Genomic DNA, 21,335 nt, shown 5'->3' with positions numbered 1-21,335 from the left:
TTCTCACTTTTTTTTCCCTCTTTGCAATACAACTGTCACGAGATAACAACCCGCTTACACCAAACCAGAAACAGCTACAATTAATAGAATAAGATGTGTTAATGATGTCCTCAGATTTATTTTCACGAGCAATGGACTAATTAGAGTCCATTATTCCAAAAATACTCCTGCTGCATCTTATTTGATGGTAATTAGTCCTTCAGCTTTTTTTAAACAGCACTACAGCACATTTTTCTTTCAGTAGCATAATACAAGGGTTTTTCTTAGATGTTTGCATTTGTTTCTTCCTTTTAAATCGGTCGGTTTGCATGGAATAACATACAATTTAATAAAACCATCTTTTAAGTGTGTTTCATAATGAATTAGGGAAGTGTTTTGTTCAACTGGCTTTGCATTCTAATTCAATTTCAATATAGAGTTAGGGAAAATATCAGATAAAATTTCACTAGTACATTTGAGTCTGTTTTTTCATTTTAACCAAGGCAATAATCACTTAAAGGGGGTGAAAAACATGGAGAATTAGTTTCCATGGGGTAATGCTCAACAGAAAGGCAGGGGGCAGATAATAGAGTGCCTCAAAGGAATTTGACTGATGTCAGGATGTGAGAGGTCAGGACATCTCCCAACCCGGACATCTCCTTGCCACCCCTACTCTGTGCTTGTTATACTGTGCTAGTCACCTCACAGCTGAGGCTTAAATGATTTTCATTTAGTTCCACCAAGCCAATGCAGTCACAGTGGATAAACAGGCTGCTTTGAAAGCCAAAAATTAATTTTAATGCAAAGTATTCAAATTAGAATCAACTGGAGATCTGTCATTTAAACCTTTGAGGGCAGAAACCAGACCATTCAATATATTATTTTTTAAGTGTGTTATTATTTGTACTGCTGTTGGTGTGTACTGATACACCATGAAGCAGCATGGATTTTAAAAATGGGACAGCTAAAAAAACTCTACACAAATTGTCAGAAACACCAGTCTAACACCTTTCCTATCAAACAGCCACCTTCTTTACTGCAAGAGAAGACCAAGAGAATATATACAACATGAAACTGCAAGATCAAAACTGTGCACAGTGTGGATAGATATTAATTTCAAAGTGAAACTGAAGTCACAGAACAGATACAGACATTCAGGGTGGCTTCATCTTTGAGTGGAAACCTGTTCCTGATGAATCCCTTCCAAAGAAGAGCAAACAGTTCCTTCCTGCTGATACAGTACTTGTTTCAGCTGCAGGTACAGTTAGTCCTGCCACATGGTCATATTCATTTTAGGGCATTAAACAAGCCAGACTCATACTGGAAATGGCCAGGGATGCAGAGCCACACAAAAATCTTCAGCTTGGTTTGGAATCAAGATCCCAGAGGAGGACATTAATATTTCAAGCTAGTGTTTAGTGCCTCAGAAAAATAAACCAAAGGCTTTCATCCTGGGACTCACAGTATCCATAGCTGAAAAACATACCCAGGTGCTTACATCTGCCTGCTGGAAATGTGTGTGACACTTGCATTAAACTGAGAGCACCACCAGCTGAAATTAACCCTTACAGAGATTTTCTGATGCCTTGCATCTCAAATTGTTATTGCATCTGTCTACCAGCTCTCATCCTCTAGAACAGCCTACAGAGGGATTCAAAGATCTTACTGTAACTTTATACATAACAGACTAAGTTCAAGAAACAGAGGGTAAATGTTTTTATTAAACAGTTTACATCATTTATCTAGATTAGCATTGTTGTATATTTTTACTTACAGATGTAGGTTTTGGTTATTTTTCCTTTAAAAATCTCTTTTTACTGTAAATAACATTCACCACTACTAAGAAACCCATGAGGAAACTACAAACAAAAAACATATTTGAATATCTAGGCACCACTTTAAAATTCTATTACTTTAAAAAACAACTTTTCTTGAAAAACTTAAAAGAGTTCATAAATGTTCATTGCCAGGGGAAAAATACTTTTCACATCAACACCTAAATATACACATTTGACATGACTAAAGGAAAAAAACAAATTTCCATTCTTTGTCAGACTTTTTCTGTTGAATAATTTTCTGCCTGTTTTTGCTCATACAACTGAGTCCACTGCCTCTAAACATCTGTAATTATTGTAATAATTGCTTTGGTTGGTCCCATAACAATTCCATAGGCCATGACAGTAAAGCCTGTGGTTTATGATGTCACCAAATCCCTAAGGAAAATGTCAAGCTGCACCCCAGCTATCCAGTTGAAAAATCTGTTACAAGAAACCTCCTTTCTGAATTATCTAAATAGTTGAACAACTTGTTAGTACAAAACCTAAGACATCTTCAAAACACTGTCAAATTAAAGAAACATTGAGGGATTTATCAGCAAGGTGAAGTGTTTCCATTGCTATCCTCAAGGCAAGGAGCAGATCACAGTCTGCAGAAGGTCCTGGCTGTATCAACCTAAATCAGCTGCTCCAGATAACAACATTTTTCAGGAAGACTGAGCTCTCAGGAGGTGTTGCATTAACCTTGCTGGGAAATTGCACACCAGATTCAGCAGAGCTCTGAGGCACGTTCCTGATTTTACGTCAGTGGAACACAGAAATATGTTTATATAAAAATATGCTTACGTGTTTGGTTGAAATAAAACCTAAACCCTCTGGTTTCTTTCCCCAGACTTGTTGTTGCAGTAAGCTGAGGAGCAGCTTTACCTACATTGTTCTCTTGCTGTCTCTTGCCCTGAGCTTCAAGCGATCATTTCTCAGGGAGAGGGAATTTCATTTTTGATTCTCGTGTTTATTTTTTCATTTCAACTGAGAATACAAGGACAATAGTGTTGCAGGATGGTTTGGGGGATGACAGCTCCACCAGAAACTGCAGAACACATCAAATCCCTTTTTAGATAATCCACCAAGCTGACAGAGAGTTGCAGATTTTTGTGCACTGTGTCAATATGTTTGAGATTTTTTTAAGACAAATAAAGGCAGTCAGGTGCATTGAGCAATCCACAGTTCTTGAATGATAGATCAAGGCAGCTGACATCAGATGGAGCAGGCTGCTTTTGGTGGCCTGGCTTGGAACTGCTAACAATTACCACGAGAGTTTTCATACCAGCTTATAATAAAATATATATGCCATTTTAATAAAACCAGAAGACTCCAGAACCCTGCTTCAAATGTTAGTGTATTTAACTATTCAGCTTGTTTTTCGGGAGCCTATTTTCTCATTAATCCACTTGACATAGTTTGTCACTCTTGTGTATACTCCAGGTTTGTTGACTCTGCCACAGCCATCTCCCCAGCTGATAATTCCATAGAGGTAAGAGATGTCATTTTCCTCACAAGCCAGAGGTCCGCCAGAATCTCCCTGCATCAAAAGTAAGCAAAGGTTATCTAATTTGATAGAAAACAGTCAGAAGATCAGTTAGGGAAAGTCATAAAATAGGAATTATTGCACATGAGATTTAAACTAAAAAAAAAAAAAAAAAAACAAAAAAACCCCAAAAAAACCAGTTTACTGAAGTTTCATTATAGAAAGCATTTTTAGTCACATTTAAATATAAAAATGGTGTTTTTTTAAAATTACACATTAACAAAAGTATTAAAATATCAGATTTTGTTTAAAAACATGAACATTTTAGATTCAGAGACCTACTGAAAAGCATGGTTGATGTAGATAATTTTCAGTGGAAGTGAACAAGCCTTTGGGGCTTGGCACTGTGTTGTAATATCAGCACTGCATGGAGAGGTGACATGGGGGCATTTGGAGAATTTCTCAATGCAGTTTATTGCAGCTTGCAGAGAACATGAGAGTTTTCAAAGAAAGGTGTTGCACACAGCCACACTTTGGGACTGTGGGATACTGTAATTTTATGTGGTATATGGGGTTCTGCGTGTGTTTGAATTTGCTATTAAGTATTTATCTTGTCATTAAACCACAAACTGAAAAGCAGCCCAAACTACACTACAGCAAGGGTTAATTTTGAACATTTTTACTTATATTAAACCTTGAAAACATTCAGGACAGGGGTTTTTATTATTTTTATTGTTTCTCTTAGATTGATTTTCTAGAGAAATTAAAATGTTAGAAATTAAAAATGTGACTTAGTAAATGGTACTGGTGAAAGCAGCTATCACTCTAATTATTTGAGACCAAGGAGAAATATATTTTTTCCTATCTCAAAAGAAAATTCTTTGAGACCAAAATACATAAGAAAATTGTGTTGCCTTTATACTGAAGATTTCAGTATAAGTGAAGGACATCAGATGAAGTCTTATTTGTATATTTTTCACAATTAGTCTAATTGATTGCAGTTTTGGCATCAGTGCACTAATTAAATGACAAAAGTTTCCAAGAAAATATTTTTAAAATAATCAAGAGAAACACAGTCTGTTTGAAGTTTCTTGGTCTTGGAATATTTTTTATACATAACAGATTACTTACAGGTTAATATCCTAAGTGTACATTAAGAAAACCTAGAGGTCAGCCACTTCTGTTGTTACATTAAGAGGTCTACAGTATTTCTCCTCAGACCCCACTACAAGTCTGACAATAGGGAAAAATGAATTATTGATTCACTAATAATGACTTCATGTCATGAGCACTGTTCTTCAGCAATATCCGTGACTCAAAATCACTGTTTCTCAGACTTTGTAATTTTCTCCAGACCACTTGTCTTTGTACAACTCCTTTCTCCTTCCCTCCACTTTCTTTTCTCCTTCTCATTCCTGATTTCTGTTTTTCCAGGGCAGGGAGAGAGAATCAGCTGTAATGCTGTCTCTTATTTGCACTTCCTGGGAAAGGCAAGGGGAGCTGGGCAGGCACGGTCATTTCCATCCCTCTGGCTTTTGTGACCCCTTGCAGCCTCAGTCTCAGCCCTGGCCTTGAGCCACTGCTGGCTGCTGCCATTTCACTCGTGCCACCTTTCTTTGGATATGTTCATGACCTCTATGGGCCTTCCAGCACACAATATACATGACATTCTTGCCTGCACTTACACTGCCAGCTATTAGCTATGTGCTGCCTTTTCACGAACTTATGTTAATAGAGCAAAACCCTCCTCCTTCAAAATGAGCTGTAGATGAAATCTGAAGTTTTACGTAAGGAATAATCTGATCCTTCATTTTAAGAAGTCTCATCTATCACCACAACAATTCTGCATCCTTATTCAGAGCCGAGGTGTGACACAACTGAAAGTAGCGAGAGCATGAGGTCATTCCATGAAAGACTGAGGTTGCATAACACAGTTTCCTATTGACTGACATTCTACACCATTCAGTCACATCCACTATAGAAACCTCAGCTCCTTCCTCCAAGCCTCACCACTGCTCCTCACCTCCTACCCAGGTGTCCTTATTTTCCCTCAGTCAAGAGGCAGCAGCTCTGGGATTTGTCCCCACTCAGGTTCATGCTCGTTTTCCTGCTGGCACATCCCTGCCAGCTGGGCAGAAATCCATTGCCACCACCTGCAGGCTCAGCCAGGACTGGAGCAACACACCCTCCAGTGCACAGCCACTGCCTTATGACAAGGTAGGAGGAATGTAATACCCTGCAGCCCTTCTGTAGAGCTTAATTGACATTGAACATGATAAAAAATGAAGGTGGAAGCAGTCATATAAGGTTCTTTTCTTTAGGAATATTTCTTTTCTTTAGGAACGCTATAAAATCAAAAGTAAGAATTGGAATACTGCAACATTTACGACCCAAATACATTTTTCTATCACCTGCCTAGAGATGATCCAGCATTACCTGACAAGCATCAGATTTGCTATCAAAGTAGCCAGCACAGAACATATTTTCTGTGAGTTCTGTTCCATAAATTTCAGGACTTCTGCACTTCTCCTCCGAAATAAGTGGAACCAGTGTTTCTTGCAGGACATCTGAATAACCAGATATATCTTTAAAAAATGTCCCAGAAAGGAAAAGAAAGTCATTTTTATAGAATGTCAAGAGCGTAACAGGAAAACACAAGGCACAACACATTTAACACATAATAAACATATTTAACACCTCTCAGTAGTATTCATGTTATGGACACCTTTAAAATAAAATAATTTGTATAGTGATCACTTTCTGATCCTCCAGTCAGACTCCATAAAATAACTGTATTGCAATGTCCAGTCATTGATACATTTTGGCTTCTCTCATTTTCTAGAGACTCAGCAACAGTACCCCAGCATTCCTGTCCTCACCTCTTTCCAGATGTGATAATAAATCATCCATTTTTCAAAGGCTCTATTACTTCTTTTTATCTTTAGACTACACATTTAGACTGGGATATTTGCTCATACTTTATCTCTCACAAAAATATGGTAGCCAGCTCCCCAGTCCTTCTCATCTATCTACATAGGTCTTTGCTATCTCAGCACTGAAGCAGCATGGTCCAGGCCATAATCCTGAAATTCCTCCTCTGAAAGGATGGGATGATTTTTTCCACTTTTCTCAAGCTGGGTGTAAGCACTTCTTAAGCCAAAGTCTACCTAGCCTTCTCCTATAAATGTTTTCAAAGTTTGTTGATGGTGAAGTTAAAAATCTCTAGATTTTTAGTTAGAAAGTTAGAAATCAGGGGAAGGATTCACTTTACTAAAATTCCAGGTGTTGGCACTCCAATGAGTTACTTTCTCCCCTCCCAGTCCAGTGAGGTCTAGCTAGCTCATAGCTCCTTCCGTCCTGAAATTGGTGCAAACATTTGGTCAAAGGAACCACACTCCAAATTCCAAGGCCTATAAAGGAAGTTCAGGATGACTATTTCAGATGTAAATGTTGTAAACTCTAAAGGTAGGTATAAAGAATCCCACCAGAAGTCCCTTGCAAAACATTTTACCAAACTCTCAGCTGTATAACACACCTGAGCGTTATGTTTTTATTATCATCATTTTTTTAATACAAATATCAGCTCTTGTTTTACTCACTCTCATGCTTGTGTCCCCATCCAGAAATCTGACATTTCAACTGGTCAGGGAAAACAGTGTTACTTTCTGGCAGGCAGATGGGCTGAACAAACTGGGACTTGACAGCACAACGTTGGCCATTCTTCTTCAGCTTAATCAAAGCTGCAGAACAGAAAATGCAGGAGGAAGAAAGTGACTGTTCCCTTTCTTTAATGGGATTGGCAGTAATGGGTCTCAAATACAAATTTAATTATCCCCTAAGCCTCTCTTAATTAAGATATTTCAATCAAAGACAGACAGACTCATCTCAACAGCACCTGATTTCACAGCAAATTGAAGGCTGAAACATTTAGCTACTCCCCTTGTGGGAATATTTATTTTATGCTATGCTCACTGAGCAGATTTTGCTTCACTGCCTCTGTAGAGAAGGGGGAAGATAGAAAATACATGTGTCTCCTCCCACCTTATAGTTAAATAACAGTGACATATCCCCAACTTTCAGCTGAAATAAGTGGGATGTGCAAATACTCACTGCTTCTGAAAGCCTGGCCATTGGCCTAATTCCAATTCCATTAAAAAAATTAATTACTCCATGAGCTGGTGTATTTCATGTCCTGTTATAACTGAGTTCAGCAAAATTCAAGATCTTTAAAATTAAGGAATAAAACCTTGGGACATTTCAAAACCAAGCTTCTTGAAGCTACAAAATATTACATAACCTACACAACTAACTAGTCTTTACTAACCAGTCATGGGGTTGAAAACAGTATAAATACATAGCTGTGCAGCATCATGGGTTTGATACTGAAAGATTTCAAAAATTGGTTCCCTCTTTCATTTGGCTGTAAAGCAGCAGAGGGGGCTTTGTACTGGGTGGAACAAGGGAAGCATGTTGGTTTGGCCACAGCACTCAAAGAGCTGAGGTAATGTGGACACACCTATTAAACCTTCTCATTAGGCCTTTAGGAAGCTCAAAGTTTTGTGAGCACAGCTGTGTGGAAAGCAAGTGACCTCACTGGTCTTATTTCTCTACCAGCTACAGTTTTTGGCCTTAGTGGAACATAGAAGCAGTAACTCACAGCTTGAGAAACCCACACAAACCTTGCTCCCACACTTCCTCACCTTGCTCCTCTTCCCTGCTAACTCTGCTTCTGCATCCCTCAAATTTCCTAGCAAACACTCATGTGATAGTTGTTTCCTTTAGAAAAGTACTTTCAGCAGGACAAAACTCTTCTGTTGCATCAGAAGAAATCACTGACTGGACAGAACAGGCACCTGCATCTCTCTCCCCACAACACAGCTTCTGCTTTCTCTTTTTTTTTGCAGTTGGGCTTGTCTTAGGTACTCCATGTGCAGCTCTCCCTAGATTTGGTCATAGCACACTGGTGAGGCATGCCTACCTAATTTCAGAGTAATTAAAAAAGCATCATGGGTGGTTTTCACCAGGACATTTCAGAGCAATGTCTCAAATCCAGTTTATCTCCTTGTACACTGTGACAGAGCTCACACCAACACAGAACTTGAATGCTTTTTGCAATAGAGTAGAAAATATTCACCATCTGTGAGCCAAAAAAACAACCTAGTACATGCCTGACCTAAAATATTCTCAATGTCAGGCTATTAAATAATCTCACAAAGGGCTCACACAGCTTGATGCCCTGGGGTGACGTGACAACTTTCACAAGAGCAGATCAGAAAATAAGAAATAAGTTACTGCTCCATTGTCATTCTGACTAATATTATAAGGTCAATCAGAAGGGCATTTAACTTCTGAGTGATAAGACAGCTGATTTTTAAATCTATCTCAGTGTAAAAAATGATTCTTAGTATCACAGGTTTTCAGAGCAGATGGGGTTATTACATTCCTCTAGTCAGATCCTTTATACAATACAGACAATAGAATTTTACCAAGTAATTCCTGCATCAAGCCTACAGCTTCTGGTTCAGTTGAAAAAATGCCTAATCTCACAAAGACTTGAAGTGATGATCAATCTGCCACACAGCTAGGTAAATTGCTCCAAAGGCTAATTATCATAATTATTTAAAATTTGCAATTTATTTTTCATCTGAATTTGTCTAGTCTTCAGATGCTGTTATAACTCTGGTAGAAATAAGAACCCTCGGTATTCAAAAGCCTCTCCTAGAATCTATGACTTTTCTGCTCTAAAGGCAGTTTCTAACAGACCATCTAAACTTGAAACTAGGTTGAGTAAATGGAAAATAAAACTGTCTGAAGAAAAATACTCACCAATATCATGTTCAGTAGGATTGAACACGGAATACTGAGGATGCAAGATGTATTTCTCTATCTCAAATGTCTGTGTTACATCAGTTGTTTTATTAAATATTTGTTGACCCAGAACTACTCGAATGGTAGATTTTAGTGGACTGTAATGCAAAAGAGAGACAAGCATTACTAGGACAAATGCAGGTGATTTTCCAGTGGCTGGGTATCCTATGAACCATTATAACTTCAGCCTCCCACTATGTCCATTCTTTACCCTCTCAAATGCCTGTACCTGTTCCCCAGGTTTCCTGCCTGCAGAGGGCAAGAAAAAAGATATTACAGTGAAACCCAGGCTCTGTGGGTCCTGATTAGCCTAATTAAAGGCTGCTCCTTCTTGAAAGAAGGAAAAGGCCAGCACAGGCACTGTGCCCAGCTGCTGCTTGGCTAGCAAGCATCTTTGGGGGATGTAAACACCTCTTCTAGAAATTCAACTGAGTCAACTCAAACTCAGCTTTGCCAATGAATACAAAAACTGCTCAGAAAGAAAGGAGGGATCAAAAGATGAGTCAGTGGTGGATATCTCGTTTCTCCAGGAAAACAGTCTCCTGAAAAAAATTACAAGCATGGGCCAAGATTTAAAGGTGCTGGAACACTGACAATTCAGGGACATCTGGGAAGCTTCCACTGAAAAGATATCACAAGAGATTTGCTTATCTATGTTAAATCTGTTGTCCAGAATCAAAAGCAACCTGGTGAAGTCCCAAAAGCACATGGATTTAATGGGAAACTTTACAGCCAGAGGAGAACACAGTAATTGCAATTCACACCATCTTTTCCAACTATCAGTTTTTCACTTTGAAGACCACAGTTCTCTGATATCCAGCATCCTAGGAAAGAAAACTAATAAGAACAAGTATAGTAACTGGGAAGTAAGGGACATTGGAGAATAATCAGGAAGCGTTTAGGAAAGGAAATACAGTCTCTAGCTTTGAAAGCAACAGAATTCACATTTCACTCTTGTTCTAAAACCAATTCAAACTGCTTAAGTCTATAATGAATTAAGTTAGCAAGTTTCTTCAACATTGGAGCATTCCTGTGTTTTGTTACCCAGTGCAGGAGAGGGAAATATCTGATGTCACACATCATGCACAGAGTGGTTTGCATCATTGCAGTTTCCCTGGTTGCATTTCTGTGCCCAACAGGTACAAAAGTACCAGTACTCCCCCAGTACTGAGTGCACAGCAATGACCAGCAGCCATGGATTCAGAGAAAAGAGACTGGGCAATTGCAATGCAGAGAGATGCTACAAGAATTGTGCTTAAGGTTAACAAAGGAAAGGAAACAAAGTGTATTCTGTTTTATCAAAATACAAGAAAATAAAATGTTCTTCAATTAATATGTCAGGCCATGATTTTCTCAGTATTTTTGCAGTAGTAAATCAACCTCCTTGAAAATCAAATTTTGGGCCTGTAAAATAGTGGAAAGTTCACTTTCTGGAACAGTATTTAGAATAGTTTTAGAAGCACTGAATGATTCTACTAGAACTTTCAGATGGTTCATTCAGGAAAAAAAGAAAAGAAATAAAACAGGAGGGGTTACAGAAAAGAAAAAAGAAATAATTGAGCTGCACAGGTATCTATTGTCTCCTAGTGGAAAACAGTTGGAATTGTGACTACCAGAGGTACTAAACAAACACAAGAGCACAGACTACAATGCAGTAATTATGGAAAATCTGTACGTACCAAACGACCAGCTGGAAGTGGGTGGAAATGTCCTGAACAGCTGCCAAAGTTAGTAGCTATTTCACAACATTTGAAAAACAAATGCATTGTGGCTTGAGCTCCAAATGCTTCAGTACAGCATTCACAGTGGTATTATTAGCTCTAAAAGCTATCAGTGTCTATATTCTGGCAAAAGGTTTTCTGTTTCTCTTGGCTTCTTTACTATGCAAAGGAACAATGGGTATCAAATGATGTAATATTTTTCCCTTGAACGTGATCAAACTGAAATCAGGGAAAGTGTTGAGCATTTGTAGAAAATTAAGTATTTAGAATAAAGTAAGAGCATTCTATAATCAATATTTTCTCCAGTGTCCCACAGGAGAAAACAAAAAACTCTCTCAAGAAAATCAGCTTCAGAAGTTTGACTGTTTAGCTCTTCCATGTGGCTTTTTGTTAAGCTCAGCCCACTCTATTTGTGTCAACCAACAGTAATTTATCGTCTCCAATAAATCATTGCTTGGCTGTCTCAGCCTTTCTGAACAAAACACAGCAGAGAGCACAGTCATCTCTGTTATATCTCAAAAAAGGCATAAACATTCAGAAAGGTAACCAAGAAGAAGATAAATACTTCTGCTCCCCTGCAGGTTCTTGCACATGCAATGCCCCATTCTATGTGCTGTTTCACCCTACCTTATTCCTTTAGTCAGGGTATTTAGACTCTTTGAGACTCCTTAAGGAACAAGATAAGAGCTTATGGGATTATAGTAGTCCAAGCCATTTTTCAGATCATGAAGAGTATTCAAATTGCCAGAAAATCCTTTTGACACATTGGTCTTTTATAATTTCATCTTTTTTCTTGTTTCAGTTCAGGTTTGTTGTGAGGACCCACTGTCACACTAAGGAGTGAGCTTACCTGTGAGCAAAGCAGTGTGCTGCTGACACAACCCAGCAGGTCTGAACCAGGCTGCCACCACAGAAACTCTCTCCAATATATATAGCTGCTGTCCAGGGGTGAGATCCAGGCAGAGATGAAGATCCCCCAACAATCCTAGGTCTCACAAAACTTCTTTTTTTATGTCTTCTTCCACATGGTCTTTTGGTGATTGCAGAACTACCTACTGTGGCTGGAACTAGTGGCCTCCTTTCCCTGCTTGCTGAGATAAAAAGGCATATGGCTTCAGACTACCAGAATCTTTATGTTTTGGAATTAAACACCATGTCTCATACATCCTCAGGTTGTAGACCTCTCATTGCTCACACTCCCTTTTCTGGGCCTGTAATTCCCAGGGTGATGAAAATTTTTACCAAAACATCAGTAATTTCTGGCACCTTGCATGCTCTAGCAGAAGGTTTGGTGATATTGGGATGGTTGTGACCAAAACAGTAGTATGACACTGCTGCTATTTCAGGACAAGAATCACAGACTGTATCACAACTCCAAAAATGCAAAGGAAGCCTGTTGTTTACTGGAAACAGTAACATATTCAACACTTCTGGGAGCAGTAGAGCATTCAAAATTATACAGTGAAACCTTGTTGTAGTATCAATAAATCTTTATTCATTCATAACATGGATTTTAAGAAAGTCTTTACATACCACAACTTGGAATGTCACAATACTCCCAAGACAAACTGCTGTCCTTCATGGTGTAACACCAGGGCTTATCATCATCATCTGGATTTCTGGTGAATTCAGGAGAAGAGGGAATTACAAGCATTAACCACAGTGTTAGCTTCCCAAAGCTTCCCAAAGTTTTCTTTTTTCTCTTGCACCATGCACACCACTGACAGGGCTCTCAGATTTTGAGCCATCTGACAAAGTACTCACCTACAAGGGTGAGCAGTTTTTCAACATAATTATTCATCTTAAAACTAACCAAGACTAAGGCTCTCTAGGACATGAAATACTGACATGACTGAACACCTGTGAAACTTGCCTACAAGTATTTGGATGCATGAGCACGTTCACAGCATTTAACTACAGCCCACACTGAAGTGCTTTCACAGGTATCAGCTCAGCTATTTTCAGAACTAAATCCCATGGGAGAGATTCCTGGTTTAGGTTATTTTTTAGGCAAGGAGATTCCAACACAGGTAGAATCATAGGAAATCCATAACAAGAATAGCTAGCAAAAATGAATTTGCAAATCTCAGGTTCACATTCCCTGGAGAGTCTGAGGAAATGAAAGACTATTTCAAGAAAATATTGTATTCCTCAGAAAGGTTGGGAAAAGACAAAGGAGTAATGGAAACCATTTTGCTCTTTATTACCTTGGTGTTAAACAGATTTTGGTTTGACTCCATTAGGGTTTCTCTGTGTACAGCCTGTCTTTATCAGCGCATTTTAAGTGACCAGAAATCTGCCCAGTTTACACCTCCAAGAATATAGGGAGACTTTATTAGACCAAGAAGAATAGACAAGGTAGTTCAGAGCTCCAGATAAGCAGTAATTCTAATTTCAGTTGGATTTATCACAAGTGCTATCTTTGATTATTTTTTTCTTTTTCAATCTGACTGCTCTTCAGAAAAAGATAAGAGCACTTTCAAATTCTCAGAACTGAAGAAGCAACACAGGTTGAGTCATCTTCCGCCAACAATGTTTCTAAATTAGACTATTTGAAGAAGAAGATATCTGCAGGATTATATAGTACAGCAGAGATATCCCCAGAAATTGTAACAAGCTGACAAAAAAGTGAAAAGCTTTTTTCTCAGCTCTACAGAACATGAACACATCAGCTCCTACGCCATTTTGTTCTCTGCATTTCAAATCTGGAAGTGAATATTGGGCATAAATGATGTAAATCAAAGGGCTCAAGTTTCATCAAAGCACAAAATCTGTGCCACGTAAATTGCCACACTGTGCTGGGACACCATAAACCAAATACTGAAATGTTTGCATGAGGAGCAAGCCCTGGAAATCAAGGTGGGAGGGTTTAAAGGATGGGGTAGGAATTGTTTATTGTTGGTTTGTGTTACATAGAGAGGGGCTACTTTCAGCATTCATGCATGCTTTTTATTACCAAACAAATTAAGAAGTGCAATAGATTCTGATTTTCCTGAACTACTGGTCTAAGTTCCATTAAAAAAAACACACACACACACACACACACACACACACACACATATATATAAAAATAAGCAATCAAGCAAACAAACAAAATCTTCAATCAAGCAATCAAGCAAACAAACAAAAGGCATCAACCAGTAATTTATGGAGAATCATCTATAGTTTGGCAGGTTTAGCATTTATTCATCTCCAAGATGAGAAATATTCTTTCTAAACAAAAACATTTCCTTTATTTGTGGATATCCATTGAGCTCATGGATACCTCAGAAACGGGGGGAAGAACATAAGGTGACTGAGGAGAAGGCACAAACCTACATAGCACAAGCTGTTTTCATTATAGCTTAAGTGCATATAGAAAACTTCAGCAGAAATGTAGTTTATCACTATGTGGTGCAATCAAAATTGAAACACTGGGACATCTTCTTTGGCAAAAGTTTTCCTTTGTAAGAAATCGAAAAACAAATTTCACATCCCACTTCAACCTTATTTAAATATAGTGCTTTGATTTTTCATTTTCAAATAACTTTTGGAAATATTTCTTTATGGTATGTCTTTCACAAGCAAAGAATAAAAAGTTAAATTTAGCCATTTCAATTTAGCTAGTGCATTGATTTCTCTTTTTGGATGAGCATTAATGAACAATGTCAAAATTTTTGCATTATGGTTTCATTTGGGAATAACACTTCATTACTCAGGGGAAAAGAAAAGGACCTGGAATTTCCAACATTATTTTGTGTCTGAGCTTCTCTCAGCAGCTATTGATTGAGCCTATCTACCAGATCTTGTCTTCTGTACAATCACTCTTGTCAGGCTGACTGATTACTGAAATCAGCCTAGCTTTCCTCAGACAGGGGAACCCTGCTTTGAGATCCCTGGCCCTTCTCATTTCCACATCACATCCATCTCTGGATGTACAAACGCAGGACAAACAAGAACCTTCCTCACCTGCAGTAAGGGAAGGGTCCCAGGCCAAGCTCCACTGCTTTCCCAATGGTGTCAACATGAAGCTCTTGGTAAAACAGGTCAGAATTCCAAGGCAAGCAGCTGTGTCCAGAGATGGTTGTGTTGGCTGTCCCTCTGTAATCCGTGCCATTGCCAATGTAGCACCGTTGGCTTGGGACTGGCAGAGGAAGAGACTGGTCAGGAATCAGGAATCAGTGCTAAATGCATGTTAAATACGCACTTCACAGCTGAGGTTTGAAATGAGAGCCCAACTTTGTAATGCCTTTCTCTTTAAACAGGACCTGAATGCACCAAAGAATTTTTTTAATAAAGAAAAAAGGAACCCAAGAAGTTAAAATCTCTGCTTAAAATTTGTAGTAAGTTAACCTCATTTTACACAGGAGCAAGTAACTAATCAACAGACAGAATAGCAGAAAATTAGACCTACATTTTGTACTGGGTATGGAAGATTTCAGTCAGCAATCTGCAGCAAAGTCAGCAATATGGCTGGGATTCCTCTGGTCTAATTTTAGACACAACTGAGCTCATCTCTGGAGGCTCCCTTTTTAGTTAATTAAGAGAAACATAGATTTCTAGTGCCAAACTGATGCAGCCTGTTTGAGGTAACTTTCTTAAGATGAGGTAGGCCCCACAGACTCCTATCCACATTGAATGAATCTCCATTGAAAATTTAGGGTGCTTAAGACAACCAGCTCAAACAGAAAAAAAGTACTGAAAATAACATAGCTCTGCTCTGCAAGTGCTTCAAGGGCCTGATTTTTGAAAATACTTCTTTTAATGGCCTCATATGCACCCATATATATATATACAGACTTACTATACTCATGTATATTACAGATATGTAGCTACATGTTGCAGATACATCAATTTTGCAAAATTCTAACTAGTAGGCTGAATTTTCTTATTCAAAACCCACATCTTTATCACCTGCATAAGGGCTATTTCTTCAGCTAGGTCTGACATATACATACTCTATGACCTGTATACTCAGCTGCCAAGATCTATCAACAGCACATACCAGCATTATGGCTGAAAAACATATGGGGATGCATTTGTATACAAATAGCTACACTGAGCAGAAAGCCTACACCTCAAAACACAGCTAAGAGCATCCCAAAGGAAACACAAAACCATCTAATGCACAAAAAGGATTAATTGTGACCGAGCCTCAGAGGATTTCTTGTCCCAGCCATGTCAACGTGACATGTCCTTGACATGTCACAAGACTGGTGGAATCTCCTTCTAAACTTATAGGCATACTTAAAGATATAACATCATTGACCAACTGTTGAAAAACACCCTCTGAGGATGATCCATCATACCACACAGTGCAGACAGCTATTGCCAAAGACCAGTTTATTTTGACAGAATAAGGTGACACATGAACCAGGGCACAGAACCAGGGCTGAAATAATGAACCACAGTGCTGAACTGCTGCTGTTAATTACCCTGCCAAGTCATCAGTGGAGTGACAGACCTCAAAACCACAAGCAAGCATATGGCATAAATTTTGGAGGCGAAGGTCAAGAAGTTAGGTGGAAGAACATTAGTTAGTATGCAAACACCTAGCTAAATGCACTCTACCTTGGCCTGGCAGACACTTCTGACATGCTGAGATCACATTTTCTCCCACCCACAACCTGAATCAAATTCCCTTTATTCAATGACTATAAAAATAACATTAAATCAAACTCATGTTTTAAAATCCATAATCTAGGAACTCATAGAAAATAACTTGCCTATCATTTGTATTGTTAGCAAGAGTAACCATGTCTTGGCAAACCTGCCATTTAATTTTCCAGGAAGTTGCAAGTTACCCTGCTTTGTTTGCCTGAAACAGTGTCATGAAAATACCACAATCATGCTGGATGCTAAGTTTTTTCATTTATGCAGGTGCTGTGTTTACTTGGGCTGTATTTATTGCATTCAGAAACAATTTAGAGTGGCTGCTTTTATGAGAACCAAACAAGGGGTTGCATTTCAGCACAGACCCATATTCTGCACAGGGCCATATTCTGCAATACCTGTGGTTTGGATGTCTTGCAGATGGTGTTTACAATTTGTGCTTATCCTTGTCAGGCTTAAAATCCAACAGATTTCATCAGGTCTGCCAGTCATTGCTAAAGCTGCCAGCGTATTTTAACTGGAAGAATTTAGCCTCTTTCTGTACCATCCCTCACGTTCTCCTCCTGTAGCTAAGATGTTTAGATTACATCTTGCACTTGTTGAGGGGAACAGTGATATCTCTCAAGAAGTTTTTAGTTTCTTTTTTGTTTTATGAGGAGTATTTTGGAAACAGGCATAACTTGAGTTAATTTGCAACCTGTGGGAAGGCTTCTGAGGTGAAGAATTAACATTCATTAGCAACTTTCCATTGGTCTGTGCTCCACTCCAGACTCCTTTACCTGACTGGTTGGCAGCAGCACCATGGTACCCACTAAGGCCGTGAGAAGTATCTGCAATGCTTTGTACATTTTATCACCTATAACTCAGGAAAAACAGTTTTTAAAAATATCTCTGCAATTATTGCAGTCATGTAGACCTTTTGCCTCTAATTCTCTTTTTTTGAACTGTTACAGCACTGAAAAAACTCTCTTTTTCCCCTTTGTCAGAAATAGTGTGTAGGTGGTCTGCTTTCAGCAGTTCTTAATGGATTGCTCTGACTGGGAACTGTTCAGTCCCAGATCCACATAGCTTCCACAATTTCTCACAACTCTGAAACATATTTATTTTCTTATGTGTAAGAAATTAATAGAGGATGTAATATGTGTTTTCTTGTTCATTCACTTCACTGTACTACCACAAATCACTGCTAAGAATAGAAATGGCCTAAATTTTCAGATTATGAAAGTTTTGATGCAAATGCGGATTCAATTTACTCTACAGTCCTATGCCACTATCACCCCTGTTAGCTTATTTTCAGAAAAATATTAAAATTTAAAATTATAAATAATCTTTTGTTGTGTTTTATTTTTTCAGTTTAAGGTATTTCAAGAGCTCATGTAAAATATTACACATGTTAAGATTTTATATTTTATAAGCAAGTCACAGCAAATCTCTGCCTTTTCCAATAAAACAGGTTTGGGTCTTAAAATTAACAGCAACCTGAAATAGCAGTTCTAATTGCTAACTTTCTGAAAGCATTTCACAAGACTTTTTTTCTTTAGATCTTGTTTCAAGTCCTGTAGTTACATACCTGAATATTTCTGGGAGTTTCTTTTGAAACTCTCTGCAGAAAACAATGAATCTTTCACGTTTCCTTTTCCCCAAAACACCTCACCATCAATTTTCCTGATTTTTTGAGCTTGGAATGTTTTTTTGTTTTTTTCCAGATACACATCAGCTATTTCATTCTATTTATAAAAATATGTTTTTCCACCAATGGTTCTGATTCTGGGACAGGATGGTTTAAAGTAACCCTTTCATTCAGCAATGCTTTGATTTATCCCTGACCAACAAGTAATGCTTTCATGAAGTACAATGTTATATTCATTTTTTGTATTGTTCTATGTAAGCTGATGGCAGGAACAGAGAAGGGGGAAGAGGAAAAGAACATATCCAACCTAAACCTCCCCTGACTCAGCTTGATGCTCTTTCCTCAAGATGAACAGCACTGAACAATGATGTTCTACACCTCTGCATTAATTTATTGCTTACACAACCTCAACATTACAGGATGTGCTGCCCTTCAAGCCATCCTTTACAAGGGTATAAGCCAAATTTCCTTTTTCCATGAGTTCAGACTCATGGGCTGCCTGCAGAAGGGTTGGTCCTTTCTTCATTCAGCCAGAAGTTCCCTGATCTCCCTTCCTGGGTAGCTGTGAGCTGCCCTCAGAGATGAAAGGTGTGAAAGCCTTTGATTTGAGGGAGCTGCACTTCCCCTGCTGCACAGGCAGACAATGACAACTCTGGGCTGGCAGTAAATGTGTGAGAGAAAGCAGTCTCTGGTACTTACAGAGATTGCTCTTCCAGGCATCTCATTCCATCAAATTGTGCACTGAAACACAGCACACACAGACACACGCACCCTGCCATGTGTTCTGAGAGCAATAAGGCAAATATTCCTGTGCTAAATGAAACAAACACCATGAAGAGATCTTTAAAAGACATCCACCCAGTACTGCTTCCAAAGGAAGATTTGACTTATCTTCCAGTGTGTTCCTATGCCACTGAAAATCACTGTAAATATCTAAGGAGCAGGCTCCACTGAAGAAACCAGTTGCCCTTTTTTCACTCATTAATGATGAGAATGTGAATTCTGATGACATGAGGCAGAGGATTGCATGGCAGCAGCACCTGGACTGTTCCTGGCTTGAAGCAAATTGCTTCACATTTTCCTGCCTTTCTGTGAATGTGAGCAGCAATAGCACCCACTGTGGCTTTCAGAGTTTAGAAATTAATGAACACTTACCACAAGTGAAATGTAAGGGCACCTATGTATCTATATTTCAATATAATTCAATCATACTCTTACAATATATAGCTATATTTCAATATTTCTTTTTGGGGTCATGAACAGCAGATTGAACACATATATAACAAATAACTGATTCAAATAATTGTGTCACTTTCTAGTTGTTGAATAGCAGTAAAACCTCTGGACTGACAGCACCTAACACTGGAATGAATGCCTGCTGAAACTGCAGCCTGATTATGACACAACCAATCTGTCTGAGCTAAAAGCTGGGCAGAAAGGTGGGAAAATTGGCATCTTTTTGTAATTAATTAATCTAGCAGAAAATTAACATGTAAAACAAGGATAGATTTAAGACTGGGGGAAAAAAAGTGATTTATATGCACAAAACCTCTTAAAGTTGCATGCTGACATGAGGATGGCACATTACATTTACTGAAACTAGACATTTTTTAATATATTTCTTCTTTAAAGTCTCTTTGTCCCTTCATACTTGCCAATGCTTAGATCATCTGAGGTAAAATTGAAGAGATTTATATCTGTTATAAAAGCTTATGTACAAAGCTACCTTCTCAATAAGTTGAATTCCTTAATATAAAAGTTTAAATCCAGAAATCTATAAACTCTGCCAGTACTTTCTTATAGCTTAGAAAAGTAATATCCTACATAAGAGGAAGGAGTGGCTCTTTTTCCATTTCATTTTTCTATTTATTATGTTCAATTCTAGTACAATAGTTAAGATTTACAGACACATAAATGCAATCCAATAGGTAGGTATATAAAGCTAATAGGAGCAATATATTTAGGAAAAGGCTGTCAAGAGCTAGGGGAAAGAAATTCTGGCAACAACAAGCCAATATCGGTGCTATATTACTCTGACAGTTACACAGCCTGCCATACGGGATTTTGAAGAATATCTGAGTGCCTAATTCATAGTGAAAGCTTTCATTCTTTTGAATATACCTGTAGGTTCTGATGTGCTTAGAGACTGAGCCAAAATAACTCACTGTGCAGGAAAAGGAACAGACTGTGTAGCAGTGAATGATGGTCAGCAGAGGAGCAGCTGCTCTGTGGAGAGATTTTAATGAGACATGGGGGTCTCTTGAGCCCCCAGAGCATCCAGAGTAGGCTGAGAAAGCAGAAGATTGAAGAAACAAATAATGCAGTAATCCAAGGATGAGCTGCATCTTCCACATCTTCCTTTCAACCACCTTCCTGACAATTACACAGGACAACAGCCTGCATGGGTTAAGAGATGTCAGTCCTCTTGTACTGCAAGAGAAGATGTGCCCTCTGTAACATAATGAACTGAAACCACTGTCACATCCCAAACACATCACAAATAGGATTAAAAACACACTAATGGCTTTCAATTAACCAGCACCCAGTAGCACTGCTGCCAAGACAGGCACTCTCACAAGACTAAGGACTAAGCAGCTGCTTCATATTAGAGGCTGCTAATATTAATCATATTAGTTTATACTAGGATTAGAACAAAGACGTGTCATCTAAAAAGGCAACACTGTAGGAATAGAGAGCAAAACACAGAAAACTTAGTGCCCACCAGCATCTGGAAGTGCACATCTATGTAAAAATAAAGTAATTTGTGGATCTTTAACCTACTTCTATCTCTGAGAAATCTTTTCTTTGTTATCTGCCTTATCTTCTAATCCTTACAGAGACAGTCCTTGCTGTATGCCATGCCTCTACCAGCCCAGCTCATTAGCTCTCATCTCTAGCTCACATTTGCCAAGGTGTCAAATATAAATTACTAATCCATAACCCCAATGCAAACAGTATTTCCTTCATTTTTGTTTTCCTCCATATTAGCCAAAAGCTTTATTATGGCCCTAAAATTATAAAGAAGGCTGGGAGATAAGAAGAGCCTATCATTGCTCACATCTGTCACCTCCATAAATGACATGGAATGGTTGTTTTGCAAAGCCACAGCTGTCTCTGGTCTCCTGTTCACCATCCCCTGGAGTGGAACTGTCTCAGTGCAATGAATCACAGGTGGGGGCTTAGTGGACAATGCCATGCTCACCCATCTCTTCATCTTCCAGTGCCTCCTTCCACTGATCATT

General features: G+C 38.5%; 1 protein-coding gene across 2 annotated transcripts in view; it reads right to left on the bottom strand.

The window, feature by feature from the left end:
- Window positions 1-1,671: 1,671 nt before the first annotated feature.
- The window catches only part of HGFAC (HGF activator), a 40,643-nt gene continuing 20,979 nt past the window's right edge, over window positions 1,672-21,335 (bottom strand). The window contains exons 8-14 of one of the 2 annotated variants that reach the window (XM_059471278.1): window positions 14,820-14,994; window positions 12,405-12,490; window positions 11,722-11,962; window positions 9,109-9,248; window positions 6,882-7,022; window positions 5,719-5,867; window positions 1,672-3,336 (exon numbers count right to left, since the gene is read on the bottom strand). In XM_059471278.1, coding sequence (XP_059327261.1) covers window positions 3,166-3,336; window positions 5,719-5,867; window positions 6,882-7,022; window positions 9,109-9,248; window positions 11,722-11,962; window positions 12,405-12,490; window positions 14,820-14,994 — 1,103 coding nt within the window. In that variant the 3' untranslated portion in view covers window positions 1,672-3,165. The remainder of the gene's footprint in view (window positions 3,337-5,718; window positions 5,868-6,881; window positions 7,023-9,108; window positions 9,249-11,721; window positions 11,963-12,404; window positions 12,491-14,819; window positions 14,995-21,335) is intronic. The other variant, XM_059471279.1, reaches the window with a different exon arrangement.

This window comes from Ammospiza nelsoni, chromosome 4, assembly GCF_027579445.1.
Source record: "Ammospiza nelsoni isolate bAmmNel1 chromosome 4, bAmmNel1.pri, whole genome shotgun sequence".
In the NCBI taxonomy this organism is placed as follows: Eukaryota; Metazoa; Chordata; class Aves; order Passeriformes; family Passerellidae; genus Ammospiza; species Ammospiza nelsoni.
The sequence above is the reverse complement of the archived record's forward strand: the minus strand, read 5'-3'. Positions and strand labels throughout refer to the sequence as shown.